Source organism: Parasteatoda tepidariorum, chromosome 4 (assembly GCF_982258835.1).
Source record: "Parasteatoda tepidariorum strain Cologne lab strain chromosome 4, Ptep-v5.0, whole genome shotgun sequence".
Taxonomy (NCBI): Eukaryota; Metazoa; Arthropoda; class Arachnida; order Araneae; family Theridiidae; genus Parasteatoda; species Parasteatoda tepidariorum.
Window position 1 is genome coordinate 35,415,871 of NC_141758.1, and position 16,784 is coordinate 35,432,654.

The window sequence follows — 16,784 nt, forward strand, 5'->3', positions numbered from 1 at the left end:
ATCCCTTAAATGCCAATCAAAGTTAATAGCGATGTTCCTTACAATCAAACAAAGTAAATAACCTATATGCTCATTGCAATTTATCCGATAAAATTTTTCAAGCTGTCATTATAGCTGCCCGATAAGATTTTCTCCGTTGTCTCATAACAGCGGTACGCTTTTATTTTCATCGTTGACTCATAAAAACTTTCCGAAATGATTTCCTGTATAATCACATAATAGCTGCCGAATAGATTTCCTTTATACTCTTGTGGGGGCGGAGTTATCGACCGTGCCAACCTTCATCTATCAAAAGGTACCTCCCCACATTGGTGACCTCTGGACGTGATTTGAACACGCAGTAACGCCCACTTCGCAAAAATCTTGACAGTAACGCCCACTTCAATTTGGTAACGCCTACTTCGTTGGATGGTCCTCATCGAACAGTTGACTTGCTACTTGTGACTGCGACTTAATCAACCTCCTCACACTGTTGCTACTCTGTCTCGTCTCGATTAAACACAACTTCTGCCTGCATACACTCGACTGCTAATGGCAACACAGGAGCGACTACGACTGTGAAGTTAATACGCCTTTCATATTCAGTACTCAAAAACCCGGTGACCTTAAAACCAGCTCTACCGGTCTTTCACAAGTACAGCAACTAGTGGTATCCGTTCATCGAATTCTATCCCTGATAAAATTCTGGTGGGGGAGTATTGTGGGGTAACTACCACTACGAAAATTAAACATCAATTCACTGGTGTATAAGACATACTAACTTAATCCAATTACGAGGTACCTTTTGATAGATGAAGGTTGACATAGTCGTTAACTCCGCCCCCACACTCTAGTTACATCGGGCCGATACTGTTTGTTTGATCGGAAAGTTATTACCAGTCACCGCAGAGAATAAAATCAGTTGACTGATGTGTGACAATAGACTTTCTCTATTGGAGTCTGATGATGAAAACAATCCCGATGTGACTCATTGCATTGATATTCATATGTTTTTGAGCTGCTGATTATGACCTGTTGATCCTGAAGGAGAGATGTTTGTCGTGGATGAGTGACGGAACGGTGACGTTGCCCGAGGTGTCGAAGAGGAAGTGGATGTCTTGATTTTGCTGACTGCATTTGACCATTTTTCCTTCGAGTGAGTCGTACCTATTTCATTCTCTTGCAATTATGTCTGATTTTACTAATTCTGAATTGATTTGAGAGTTTGAGTAGTTGCAAATTATGTAAAGGTTTCTGCCTGCAAATTGTAGTCATCAATTTACGCAACCATACCGATTAAGCTGATAATTCAACTACGCTACAATGGCTACTTATCATCATCATGGACGTGGCGGTAAGCGGCTGACTGAAAGACATGCACGTGACTCAACGACGGATGAGGAATGCACGGATTTTGAAACCAAAATGGCTAAAGAGTTTGCAGACATGGAAAGGAGAATTAAAGAAGATGAAATGAAAAATAAAGAACTACTTGAGAAATTAAATAAGTTGGAGCAGTCTCTCATGCCTGTGCCAAATAGGCCTGAAATGCCGATTGCAACAGTTGATGTCACTGACATGGAAATTTATGAAGGCGGCCAACTTTTGGAACAGATGGGGAAAGCGTCAACCATTGATTCAGAAAGCTCAACCAAAAATAACACAGAACCCCCTCCGAAAAAACGAAAAAAGAAGAAGAAAACGCAAACCAACGTCAAAAAAACGGAAGATAATCTAATCATGACTACAACAAGCTGCCATTCTTCACCGACAGATACCGCCACTTTCTCACCACTACCAGATTCTTGCTTAGCTCCACCCATGGAGGATTCAAATGAAGCTGCAGCTCCACCCACAACTCCAGTAAAAGTGCTAACAACCAAGCATATTAAAGTCTTAATTCGTGGACTCCCAGCTGAACTAAACACAGAAGATATCTCTCATGAATTGGGGAAAGCAGGCATCTCAATCCAAAAAGTAATACAGTTTAAGAGAAAAGTGGGCGAGGCCTATCGGCTCCTCCCACTTTTTCTCACAATTCTTATAGAAACAGAAAATAACCAACAAATCTTCTCCGTCACCAGCATATGTGATGTCCCGGTCAAAATTGAAAGGTTCCGCGGCGGGAGAGGCCCGATTCAGTGCTTTAACTGCCAAAATTTTGGCCACACTCAAAAAATATGTAATTCACCTCCAAGGTGTGTTAAATGTGCCGCAGAACATCGATCTTACGAGTGCCACAAGGACATCAACACTCCACCTATGTGCTGCAATTGCGGGGAAACCCACACTGCCAACTACACGGGGTGTAAAGCCCGTCCCCCAAGGAGGGGCCCTCGTGCCATTCCATTCACAACTACAGGACAAGCTCACAGATTGGTAACGATCATCAAAGAACTTCATGATCTTTTAAAAAACAAAGAAGTGTTCCAGCTATTACAATCGATCATGAGGGAGACCACTCCTGGTGATATCTCTTGCCTTAGTTAGAACTCTTATTTGAATCACAGAACTCTAATTTCGTATTTCCACACTGCTTATTTAACAAATATAGAATGTTTTCAGTTTATTCAATTTCGAGTTGCATACATCAGATGGTGCCACTAAAGTTTGGCAAAACCAAAGATTTATACAGCTCGACTTATGTTTTTATCTATGTATCATCTCGTTCAATAATTTTCAATTGCCTAATTTCCATTTCACCTTTCATATTTCTATGCATAATATTCATATCAAGCTGCATTTAATTACTATTACACATTTCTCAAATTTGGTTGAATTCATGTTTCTTTTGCAAATAATGATTAACGTATCTATCTCCAATAATGTTTGTAAATAAAAACCAACGTATATTTTTCAAATCATGCCTGTATATAATTATCATATTTCTTTGTAATACAAAATGTTTTTAATTTATCAAGCAAAGAGCTTGACTTTTTTTTTTAAAAAGCTAGCATAAAAAAGTTACACTGCATTTTCAAATCAAGCTATTGCACATTTCACTAATTATGTTTGAATACAATGTTTCTTTTTCATTGATCAAGGTTGCAAATAATGATTAATGTATCTATCTCCAATTATGTCTGTAAATAAGTACCTATGTATATTTTCAAATCATGCCTGTATATAATAACCATCTTTAAATTGATTGTAGTACAAAATGTTTTAATTTATCAAGCAAAACGCTTGACTTTTAGAAATAGCTACCATACTGTTGCTAAAATCAAAATGTCTTTAAATCAATGTATATAATATTTCATGATGTATGGGATAGGGGCCGCTGCGCGGTCCAGGTGCCCAGTTTTTGCGAAATAAAGAAAGAAAGACTTTCTCTATTGTCGATAATAGTTGATCAATGAAATTTTCTTCACTGCCACCTACTAGGTGTCCGATATTTCCACTGTTGCTGCATAATAATTGACTGAGGCATAATAATTGACTTCGTAATAGTTTTCTGAAACTCTTCAACCAATCTTCCAATTTATTTGTTTATCTATTTTCTCTTAATTTATTTATATTTCAAAATTAAGCGCTTTCTTGCAATTTGTTATTCACACTTGTCTTTTTATTTCTATTTTTAGTTCAAGTATGAATGAATTAACATTTTAAAGTTTTCCCTTTACTAACTATGAGATCCTCATTATTGCCTCGACTTATTTTATGGATCAATTGTAATTAATAACGTTTTCCTTTTAGAATGTGACTTGAGATCATCGGGATTATTTAGAACATTTTCCCTAATTTTTATTCGGAAGAATTTCGATTTTGTGTTGTTAGCAAGAAAAGATTATTTTCTTGCTAATAATGCTTAAATAAACATTGATCTCTCGTCTCCCTGCCTATATATATATATATATATATATATATATATATATATATATATATATATATATATATATAATATAACAAAAATGTACATACATTTTAGTTTTCAAATTTTTTCTGAGAAAAATGAAAAATACGAAAAAATAAATTTCAAAATATTAAATTGTGAACGTTGATTCTTATTTCATTATTATATTTTCCAAAAAAAAAGTTCAAATTGTTATAATAAATTATGAAATAATATTATCGAGAAATATTATATTTTAATTTATTTTAATTAAAAAAATTTCATATCATATTATAATTACACTAAAATTCATTATAATTGCTGAAAAATCATTAAATTCTGAAAAAAAACCTTTTTTTTTATTTGACAATAACTTCGTCAAAAAACATATTTTTTTGGAAGTTTTTTTTAAATGAAAGCTGAAAGTCCAAATTTTTCAATGGTATAATAGAAATTAACAATATCTAATATCTAATATCTAATAATCTTGTGCCCGTACATCGCGTCAAACTTCACAAAAAATTAATACAATTTTCTATGATTGTTTAGAGTGTAATTGTACATAGTTGCAAAATATATTAATTAAAAACAATTAGAGTACATAAAAGTAGAGATTTTAAGTTTCAAAATGATCTAAAGCAGAAGCATTTTTGATAATTTTTAAAGAAGTTATGACACTTTGAATTTTGCCATTTTTTTATAAGTTTCTAGCTGTACTGATACTTTTGAGCGGTACTGTATATATATATATATATATATATATATATGGTTTGAAATCCGGCAATCTATAGAATGACAAATGAGAAACCGGCAAATTAGAAAATACATCTCCGATTCGTTAAAAATGTCAAATTCGAAATATCATTCAAGCCTGCCATGTTGCAACAAGTAGGTAAATTTCTTATTTTTTTATATGAAAATTTTGTCTCCCTTAATAAGAAGGACATAAATCATGTTTTGTACAACTTTCATTTTTCTTTACACATTTTGAATAATTTCTTTTAAATTGCACACTCATTATTTTTTTAGAATAACATTTTTACTTTCGAGAAATGCACATTATTTACATAATAACCTCACCAGGACATTTTTCTTCATGCTTTACCTAAATAGCATTTGTCATTCTATGGAATGCCTAGGTATTAAATACAGTTATATATTGCACAATATTTAAGTAACATAAAAAGTTTCTATTAATCTTTTTATGTTATTTTCTCAGCTATAAAACTTCATTCTAATTAATTATTCAAATCGAAACACTTACTCATACGTTTAAAAAGCCACATCCTGTTCCTAAATCTATTTTTGGCTCAAATAAGCATAATTTTAAGTAAAGACATTTTTCCCTTTAATCTTCGTGGGAATCACTTGACCTATTTCATAAACCAATAGTAATTTCCAAGATTTCCATCTTTTCCCTAAATAGAGACATTTGTGGTGATAGGTTCACCGCTCATCGTAAAATCAAGTTTATTTCATATTGTTATCTGTTTGTCTTTAATCAATTGTGTTTTTACTTATTTTTGAAGTGAACTGAAATAAGAGTTCTGACGTCATCATATTAGAATTGTATAAATACCAGCACGCACATGACAGCCCGTCAGTATTTCTCTCATCACCTGCTGTGATGATGCTTCTTGTAAATCAAACCAACTTGTATATAAATGTAAATATGTTTAATAAAATAATAGTATCTCAAAGGAGCTATCTTCGCTTAACTCAATGGTGACCCGGATGTCTGACGATACAAGTAACTTTTATTTTTGATCTTTCCTGTTTTTGGTTCTTGGATTAATAGGAAACTGCAACTATGGCGGAATCATCTGCAGTAAAAATTCCCATCTTCAATATTTCTGATCCACACCTGTGGTTCCATATGGTCAAAGCAACTTTCCAGCTTGCGACACCGAAGCCGATTACAGAAAGCAAAACAAAGTTTAACTACTGCCTCGCCCATCTTCCTCCTGAAGTAGCCGCAGTTGTAAGGGACGTCATTATAACTCCTGACGCAGAAGATCCTTTCAAAAAGCTGAAAGAAGAAATTATTGCACGCTGCGGGGAAACAAAGTCCCAGGAAATTCGACGTTTACTTTCCGGAGAGCAACTAGGAGATAGAAAGCCTAGTGAACTCTTGCGCACTATGCAGAGAAGAGCTGAATCCCACGAATTCTCAGATTCTCTACTTTTAGAACTATTTTTAAATCAGCTACCGCAGCATGTTCAGTCGATATTGGCCGCAATCCCTTCACTAAGTTCAACTAGAGCAGCAGAAATCGCTGATAAAGTTATGGAAGTGTCAACTTCAAGTGAAGTTAGCGTAGTTTCTTCAAACCAACAATGCACCCTTGAGCTTTTAGAAGAAGTTAAAGCACTACGAAAAGAAGTAGCTGCATTGCGGACACGCAGCAGGTCTCGCAACCGGAATTATGCACAGTTTCGTAATCGTCAAAGCCAATCCTCATCTCCACATCGAAGCTCCAAAATGTGCTTCTATCATCGGAAATTTAAATCTGATGCTAGAAAGTGTGTCAAACCCTGCATCTACCAGAAAAACCAAGAAAGGCAAGAGTGAATGCGACTAACATCTTGCCTCCAACAAATTGTCGCCTTTTTGTTAGAGACAGACAATCCAACAAACAATTTCTAGTGGATACCGGAAGTGACTGCTCAATTATTCCAGCAAATAAAAAAGAAAAAACTCTTTCTCCGATTCAGACTTTTAAAGCTGCGAACAATACCATCATAAAAGTATACGGTAAGAAATTGTTAACTTTAGACTTCGGTCTTAGACGAAAGTTTAATTTTCCATTTTATATTTGTGATATAACTAATCATATTATAGGTGCAGATTTTTTATACTATTTTAATCTTAAACCTAATATTAGAAAACGTTGCTTAAATGATATTACTACTAATTTAAATTCTCATTGTATTTTTAAAAATTCTGACATTATTTCAATTAAAACTGTTCTTGGTGAAAATTTTTATGAAAAATTGTTAAACGAATATCCTGAAATAACGAAACCTATTTGCTCAGACCAAATTGTTAAGCATAATGTTGTACATCATATAGAAACTTTTGGTTCACCAGTTTGTGCTAAACCTCGGCGTCTAGCGCCCGATAGGTTAAAAATAGCAAAAATGGAATTTCAACATATGTTAGATTTAGGCCACATGCGCCCATCCAAAAGTAATTTTTCATCACCTTTACATTTAGTTCCCAAGAAAAATAGTTTTGACTGGCGTCCAGTAGGTGATTATCGAGCTTTAAACGCTCAAACTGTTAAAGATAAATATCCAATTCCTAATATTATGGATTTTACTAGTGAACTACATGGAACTAAAATATTTTCTCACATTGATTTAATTCGAGCTTTCCATCAAATACCTATAGCCCATGAAGATGTACATAAAACTGCAATAATAACTCCTTTCGGATTATTCGAAAGTACTCGTATGCAATTCGGACTTTGCAATGCAGCTAGTACTTTCCAACGCTTTATTGACGAAGTAACTAGAGGCTTGGAAGGCGTTTACGCTTTCATAGATGATATATTAATAGCTTCCGAATCTCCCGAAGAGCATATAAAATATTTAAAATCACTTTTTGATAGACTGCAGTATTTTGGTTTAACAATAAATCCCTCTAAATGCTTATTTGGTCAGAATAGTTTACAATTTTTAGGTTTCAAAATTTCCGAAAAAGGTATTGAACCTTTAAATGATCGCGTTAATGCAATTCTAAATTTTCCAAAACCAAATACGATTACTCAATTACGTAGATTTCTAGGATTATTTAATTTTTATCGACGCTTTATTCCTAATGCAGCTCATATTTTATCACCTTTAACCAAGTTTTTAGAAGGACAACGAAATATTAAGAAATCTAACAAATCATCAAAAAAATCTGATTTACCGTTAATTTGGACCGATACTTCAAACAAATCTTTTTCTGATGCAAAACAAGCAATAGCCGATGCAACTCTATTAAAATATCCTAAACCTGGTGCTAATTTAAGTCTGTGGACTGACGCGTCGGATTTTGCAATCGGCAGTTCTTTAATGCAATATCAAAATAATGAGTGGGAACCAATTGCATTTTTCTCTACAAAATTAAATAAAAGTCAGCAAAATTGGTCAACATACGATCGCGAATTATTGGCAATATACGCGTCAATAAAAAAATTTCGTCACATGCTTGAAGGTAGAAGTTTTACTATTTTTACTGACCAAAAACCTCTAACTTATGCGTTTAAACAAAAACCTGAAAAATGTTCCCCACGCCAATTCAGATATCTCGATTATATTTCTCAATTTTCAACTGATATTAAACATGTAAAAGGAAAATCTAATTCAGTTGCTGATCGCGAATAGAAATAAATGAAATTTCAAAACCTCCATTCATAGACTTTAAAAAACTAGAACAAGAACAAAATAAAGATTTAGAATTGAAAGAAAGATTAAATTCAAATAATTCATCTTTAAAATTAGAAAAACATTACTTTTCTTTGGAAGATGTTAATTTAATATGTGATTTTTCAACTAAGTACCCTAGACCTTTTATTCCAAAATCATACAGGCAAATTATTTTTGATAATTTACATTATTTTTCTCATCCTGGAATATATTCAACTACGAATTTAATTTCTAAACGATTTGTGTGGCCCAACATGAAAGTGGATATCAAAAATAAAGTTCGTTCTTGTGAGAAATGTCAGCGAGCTAAAGTTTTTCAACACACTAAAGCTCCTTTTAGTACATTTGCTCAACCCGACGCAAGATTTTCCCATATCCATCTGGATTTTATTGGCCCACTTCCTATTTCTGAAGGTAAGCAATACTGCCTTACAATAATAGATAGATTCACGAGATGGCCAGAAGTTATCCCTACTACGGATATGACTGCCGAGACCACCGCAAAAGCACTTATTCACGGTTGGATCTCTAGATTTGGCACACCCGTTACTATAACTACCGATCAAGGCCGAAATTTTGAATCAACTCTTTTTCGAAATCTCACTAATATCTTAGGCAGTAACCACATCCATACTACTTCATATCACGCTCAAAGTAATGGAATGATAGAACGATTTCATAGACAACTCAAAAGTTCTATAATAGCACAGGAAAATAATAAATGGACCGAAATTTTACCAATTGTCTTATTAGGTATTCGCACAGCTTTAAAAGCTGATATTAATGCAACTTGTGCACAACTTGTTTATGGTACTTCCTTACGTCTACCTTCGGATCTTTTAAACGCAAATTCTTTATCTCCACCAGTAACAGAAAATTATGTCACAAATTTAATGGCCGCAATGAGAAAATTAAGTCCTGTACCAGCATCAGCACACAGTAAAAATAAGTTCTATATTAATCCTAATTTAAAATCTTGTTCTCATATATTTTTAAGAGTAGATAAAATTCGTCCTCCACTCTCACCTGCATACACCGGACCACACCGGGTAATTGAACGCTCTGATAAAACCTTTATTATTGATTTTCATGGTAAGAAAATAACTGTCTCAATAGATAGAATTAAACCAGCTTTTCAAATTTCTGAGAAATTAAAAATAAATAAAATTCCAATGGTCGAAAAGCAATTATCTCCAACAAAGGAAGAAAAGCCAATTGTTACAAAATCTGGTCGCCGTGTGCATTTCCCAAAATATTTTGTTAAAGAGTATGAAATATAAAAGCAACTAAATATTTTGTATCTATTAATTGTATTCCAATTTCCAAGTTAAAATTTTTTTCTTCGTAATTAAGACGTATATTTGAATTTACTACTTTGTATTTTATGATTGTTTTTAAACAATCATTATTGGTATCGTGACTTTGTCACTGGGGGGATACTGTGTGGTGATAGGTTCACCGCTCATCGTAAAATCAAGTTTATTTCATATTGTTATCTGTTTGTCTTTAACCAATTGTGTTTTTACTTATTTTTGAAGTGAACTGAAATAAGAGTTCTGACGTCATCATATTAGAATTGTATAAATACCAGCACGCACATGACAGCCCGTCAGTATTTCTCTCATCACCTGCTGTGATGATGCTTCTTGTAAATCAAACCAACTTGTATATAAATGTAAATATGTTTAATAAAATAATAGTATCTCAAAGGAGCTATCTTCGCTTACCTCACATTTTTGGATTTTTTGCAAGATTTTTCCGACCAGAAAGACTGATCGCCAATGGCGTTAACTTCACTTTTCGCTCGTCTTCCATTTGAAAATGATCCAAATAAATAATTTTACTTTCATTAAAATCAGGATCTATGTTTTCCTGCTCGGTCCAACTGCATCATTTTACAAGCCGAGCAGGATATTTATTTATTTATTTATTTATTTATTTATTTTAATAATCATAGTCAATAATCTTTGCTTGATGGAAATTTAAAGTTAAAACTACTTAAGAAAGAAAAATAAATATTTAATTTTTTGAAACTTTTCTAAGATTTAGCAAATTCTTAAGATAACATAACAACCTTAGTATTATTGTGCTACTGAATAAGTAATATTGTGCCAGAGTGCTACTGAAACACAAAATAGTATGAATGAAGAATTAGAAATAGATGATAGTTATGAATTAAGCTTATATCTGTAAATTGTCAATATATAGAAAAAAAGAACTAACTAATTTCAAGGAAATTATAAATGAAATAAGAATGTTTAATTAACTGTCATGTAAGCGTCCTGTAGGGTGGTTTCTAGGTTTAAATTTGCATACTTCACCGAACTCTTCCTATTTCACCACGTTATTGTGGAAATATGGTGGCTATTTTGAAAGCATTTGCTTTGAAATAAATTAATGCTCTAGCCATCTGCTAAAAAATTAACTAATTTTGAAAAATAGGGAAAAATGAATTATTGGTGTCCTACGCCGAATGCCATAAATTGTCGTTTTTATCTCTTTTCACTTTTATCTTTGGTTATCATTTTTAAATCATAGGACATTTTTAGAGCACCTGCTACTCATTAGAAATTAGGCTGAAAGTTGCAAATATAGATGTCCATATGCAGTTTGATTTTTAGGGAGTGTGATGCAAAGGCTGTAGATTTCTCCCATCGTTTGCCATCACATCTAAATAACAGTTGTATAGAAGTCATGCTCGCAAGTATTGTCTTTGGATCATCATTTTCTATGACAGCTTAACTGTTGCCAAATCACAATTAGAGTAGACATTAACAATTATGCCGAACCAAGCTTGCTTGGTTCAAAAAGTTCAAATGTTTAGTATAAACGACCTACAATAATAGCTAGCACGATCAAAATAAAGATAATTTTAAATTTCTTGTTTTATATGTTAGCAAACCTTCGTTTAATAACTTTTTAGAATTTGGGTTTCTATGGAATTCCAAAAGCGAGTCCGAAATGTCCAGTAATCATACTCACTTAGCTGCTTTAGCATATCTGTAATTGTTATCTTTTAAAGTTTTTACGAAACCTATAAACTCAGCTACTGCTTTTTCCCAAGTATAACAATCATCTTGGCATGCAGGATTGTCTTTGAATACCTGCAAATAAAATATAGTACTCATATGACTTATTTATTTAATCCAAACTTTTATTTCGTGCAATAAACATTTCCACACGAACTCCATATGATCTAAGACGAATTTACTAGAACCAATTTCAGTCTGTCCGACATAGTTTTATTAAAAAGTAATAATATTATACTACGGCTTTATTGAGACCAGATTTTCAAGATTACGAATAACCCCGCTCCATATTTCCCAGATTACAAATAACCCCGCTCCATATTTTCCAGATTACGAATAACCCCGCTCCATATTTTCCAGATTACGAATAACCCAACTCCATATTTTCCAGATAACGAATAACCCCGCTCCATATTTTCCCGATTGCGAATATCCCCGATCCATATTTTCTATATTACGAATATCCCCGCTCCATATTTTCCAGATTACGAATAACCCCGCTCCATATTTTCCAGATTACGAATAACCCAACTCCATATTTTCCAGATAACGAATAACCCCGCTCCATATTTTCCCGATTGCGAATATCCCCGATCCATATTTTCTATATTACGAATATCCCCGCTCCATATTTTCCAGATTACGAATAACCCCGCTCCATATTTTCCGGATAACGAATAACCCCGCTCCATATTTTGAGAGCCAAGGATCCAAATCTATCGGGAATAACGGTATGTTAATTCAGAAAAAGTACGCTTTGTATTATGATATAGTAACTAAAAGCAGTGTTTGCGTTAATTAATTAGTATATATGTGGTTAAATCACCTAACTATTTGCGTTTAGCAAATGGTTAATGAATGATTGGAGAAATTTCTTATAACTAAAAAATTTATGTTATAATTGTCAACCTTTTGCTTACAGCTGACACGACTGATGATACAGAATAGCAGGAGAGGTGCTATCGGGTGCTATAGGCAAAGGAAATATAAATTTATGTATATATTTATTTGAAAAATATTCATTATCTTCATTAGGTAGGTACGTTATTTAACGTCGCACTAGAGCTTCTCAGTGAGCTATTGGCGACAGTCTATAAAAATGATCCCTGAGGATGATCCGAAGCATAGCAATTTTGATCCTCTGCAGAGGGGATGGCTCCCCTTCTTTGGTAGCCCAACAACCTGCGAGCAAAGTCGAGCACTTAACGTTAGTACAATTTAACGAGGATAGATACCGCGCACCCTCCGACCCTACGCAGGCTGTTCAAAGTGGTCACTTACTGACCGCAGCTTAGATTTTAAAGACTACTGACCGCAGTCAGTGGAGTTTGACTTCGGTGTTCTACCGGGAACCGTATCTTAACGATCAGACCACTACGGGACTTACTTTCATTGTAGGTAGGACATTATCATACATGAAAATACGATTATTATATCAAAAGTTATTCAACGTATTTTTATTTGTATTAATAATAATAGACGTATTTTATTCTAATAATAGACTCTTTTAGAAGGGCAGCGTACAAAAGTTTGAGAAAACTTGAGCTAGTGTACTTAACAAGGTGATAATTAAAAATATGCTCGCCTATTAAACGATCGAGAAGGGGTCTTCGTTGTTTAGAACTTATTATGCAACTGTGTCTTTGTTCTTAAAACTTATATAATAAGCTTCAAACAATAAAAACGTATTTATATAACTGTTTTTATTGTTTAAAACTTGTTGTATAACTGTGTCTTCGTTAACTTATTATATATAACTGTGCTCTTGTTGTTCAAAACTTATTGTATTACAATGTCTTTATCGTTTTTGCCTTAGTATATAACTGTGTTTTTGTTAGTTTATTATATATAGCTGTGTCCTTGTTGTTTAAAACTTATTATATTGCGAAGTCTTTATTGCCTTTGTCTTACTATATAACTATGTCTTTGTTAATTTATTATATATAATTGCGTTCTGAATGTTTAAAACTTATTATATTACAATGTCCTTACTGCTTTTGTCTTACTATATAACTGTGTACTTGTTAATTTATTAAACTGTTTTCTTGTTGTTTCAAACTTAATATAACGAGTAAATGAATAAAACTTACTCCGAAGTAAATGTTGTCAAAGCTGCAATATTTGGGATATTTGTTGCACAACTCTTCTTCTGAATTTAAAAATACACATTTTTGTGGATGTTCACTGCAGACTTGTCTTCGATTCCGTCTTCAAAATCAGTTATGAAAGGAACATAATGAACATTGAAATTCACAAATAGAAAATTTAACAGTTTACTCAGTACAAAGAGACAATGTTAGGCAACACATGATTACATGCCAACATGCAAATGGAAACATACGTGCAAAATGGAAACATACATACTAGCTAAATCCTATGTTTCATCTTGTCCACTACCTTTCTTTCAGTATTTTATTTAAAAACAATTTAGTAAAGAAAAGATAAGAGAATTGGGTTCATAGCATGAAAATGTGTCACTTTATCTTTACATTTATCAATATTTTTTTCCAATGCCCACCTAGAGAATGACCTAAGTCATACAGGCATCTGAAGGGCAGATTTGTTGGCTACTCTTTCAGGGGCACCACTTTAGGTGGGCCAACGTTGTAAGTAAAGACAGAGAGTACAAAGAATAAAAGAACATCCATGCCTTGCCCGAGATTCGAATCTTTCTGCTGCAAACCAGTTCCCCAACCCCTGCACAGGTTGATCGGCCATTATCCAATCTGAAAAGTGGTTGATTGAAAGCTTCGTTGTTTAAGAGATTACAATTTTAGTATTTTCCTTGTTAATTTAACTTCTTCATCACATCTGTCCACTTATGTGGAACTTCACTTCTTAGCTTCTGAAGACGCGCTATAAGAAAATGTTTAGTTTTACCCTCAATGAAACATTTGTGGACGTTTAAACTTTCTGGGAATTCCAATAGATGAAGAACTTGTAAGTTATTTGAATAGAATTCCACGTAAATAGAAATGATTTTCGAAATAGGACACTAAATCAACGTGCACGAAAACGTAAAGTAATTTTAATTATTATATAATTTAATTATTCTGAAAATAATATTATTTTCTTCTGACTCTGTAATTCTGTGACATGCATGAAGCTTTTAAATTTATATTTACCTAATATTTAAAAATAATACTGTCAAAAACATACAGATCTATGAATGTGTACCTAAGTATCTATGGCGAAATTTACGTCAGTATAGTAGTCAAGTAAAATTTAATAGTATTATGAGTATTCAATTTTATATCTATTTAGTAAGAGTTTTATGTATATTTTAATAATTGTTTTATATCGCGAACACATATACATTCAAAACCTTAAACTTTTTTTCATAATTTTTAAACTTTACTCCCAAAGAATTAAATTTTTTTTGATAATTAATATTAGAATTTTTTCAGTAGTAATTTATTTTGCGATGTTTGCATACCTAAAATAGTTTTGAAAATGATATTTAATGAAGTATTGCATTGTATTTAGATGAAATTTTGTATATTTTTAAAAAAAAAATTCTAAATAATTATTAATTCTATTCATTCCCTGTATTTAAAAGGACCATAATATAACAGGGTGCGTAGCGTTTTTAAAAAGTGCTTAAAGGTGCTTATTTTCGATTTTCGTTTTTTAAAAGCCCTTAAAGGAGCTTTTTTCATTGGTTTTTTTTAAAAAAGTGCTGAGTTTTCCTTTTCCGAATTGAAATTTTTCCCTTACCATGTTGACTTTCGCTACGAATTATGCAGAAAGACACTGTTTACATTGTTCTATTCAACGTTTTCGCGATTAATTCAACCCCAATCTATTTCGGCGCATCGTCAGACCATAATTTATGAAAACGCCATTCGATTTACATGATTCAAAAATTTTGACAATTGTCAAAAACAATGTCAAAAGAATGTATTTTTCTGAAATGAATGTTAAAACCAGATAAAACCGTCAATTTTCAAAAACTTTCCAACCCTGCCTAATTATGATATTCTTTTAAAGTGCTTAAAAATATTATTAGAGTGTTTGAAAAGTGCTTAAAAGGTGCTTATATTTTGTTGAATAATTTGGCTACGCACCCTGTATAACAATATGCCTGTTTGTTCCCACTATAGGTGCAATTTAACAGTTTAATAATTTATTTTCTTTTACTTAATTAAAATCCGAGGTTAACGTTTGCTTACCTAAAATTATTTGCCCCCTGGCTGTATAATTTATATTTTGTTTATCTCTTACGGACTTGTGACAGTAACATATATATATATATATATATATATATATATATATATATATATATATATATATATATATATATATATATATATATATATATATATATATATATATCTGTTACGCTTTGAAAGCCTAAACATTGTAAGTTCGTAGTGTGGCCGGTGCTTCTTGAAAAAGATACAGGAAAATACGGTAATCATAATCTAATTTTATTAACGTAAGGGCCAGAGCCCCAGAATGACAACCTTACATGCTGGTGGATAGGTATAGAATAGCACATTTGACCTTGGAAAGAGGGTTTTTATATATTTCTGGACAATATATTTAAATGTTAATAGGTCTCAGTAGCGTGGGACTGATCAATTTCCCAAGCTGCTAAAGCCACATCATCACATTTTTTGAGATAATTAGATCAATATTATTACTTTCTTGTGGGAAAGGTTTTTAAACGTTTGCGCGTTGGATAAATGCTCTATTTATGGATTATATTTAATATATAATTGTTTTAACATTACATAATATTCCCCCCCTCTGAAGAAAGGTCTGATCAATATGCTAGCCTATTGGTCAGAACTTCCCCTTCACGCGATTTCAAATTAAAATTTGTTATTTTTGGTATATTGTCCAATATTATACATTTATAAGTAAAGTATTACAACAATAACATTTATATAAAAGTAACTAAATATTTCTGCATAACTTTGAATAACAATAATTAATAACTTTATAATAATTAATAATGATTATGTACATTTTTCCTTTTCCTGTTGAAAAGAATAAGAAATATCAAAACAAATCTAGAATATCTAAAACAAAATATACCATGACATATATAAAATAAAAATAAATCAAACCACAATTTCACAACTTGTGAAAAGTTCTTTTCTTGAAATAAACTGGATTCATTGTTCGGGCCTAAATTTATTAAGTTATTCATCCATTTCAGAAGAAAAAAAAAGTTTATGTTCTTAATCATCATTGTTTCATTTTCGAAACAATTATTATTCATGAAGTCATTTAAATTCACTCATCATTTACATGGTTTTTACTTATAATCCCATTAATGATTATGTGTTTTCACAAATATTGTGTAGAATTATTCACAACATATGACATACACTTGAAGAAATCAATACAAATAAAATAATACAAATAATATAAGTAATCTAATTTAAAATGTTTACTTTTCCACATGATAATTAAGTTCTTCGGTAGCATAAAAATTTACATACAAAGTGCATTATAAATCTTTGTAGAAAATGATATGCTTTATTCCAAAATAATAAAAATATAAGCGTTATCCATTG

General features: G+C 32.2%; 2 protein-coding genes across 2 annotated transcripts in view; one reads left to right on the forward strand and one right to left on the reverse strand.

Annotated features, from left to right (window-relative positions):
* The first annotated feature begins 5,546 nt into the window (after positions 1-5,546).
* Positions 5,547-6,888, forward strand: LOC147810886 (uncharacterized). Its single transcript, XM_087160915.1, has one exon. It carries the CDS (start codon positions 5,622-5,624, stop codon positions 6,381-6,383), a length of 762 nt encoding a protein of 253 aa, XP_087017041.1. The 5' UTR covers positions 5,547-5,621; the 3' UTR covers positions 6,384-6,888.
* Positions 6,889-13,280: 6,392 nt separating this feature from the next.
* LOC147810887 (uncharacterized) overlaps positions 13,281-16,784 on the reverse strand; it is a 30,055-nt gene continuing 26,551 nt past the window's right edge. Inside the window, exon 10 of the mRNA XM_087162138.1 lies at positions 13,281-13,464. Within this exon, the coding sequence (XP_087018264.1) occupies positions 13,281-13,464 (184 nt within the window). The remainder of the gene's footprint in view (positions 13,465-16,784) is intronic.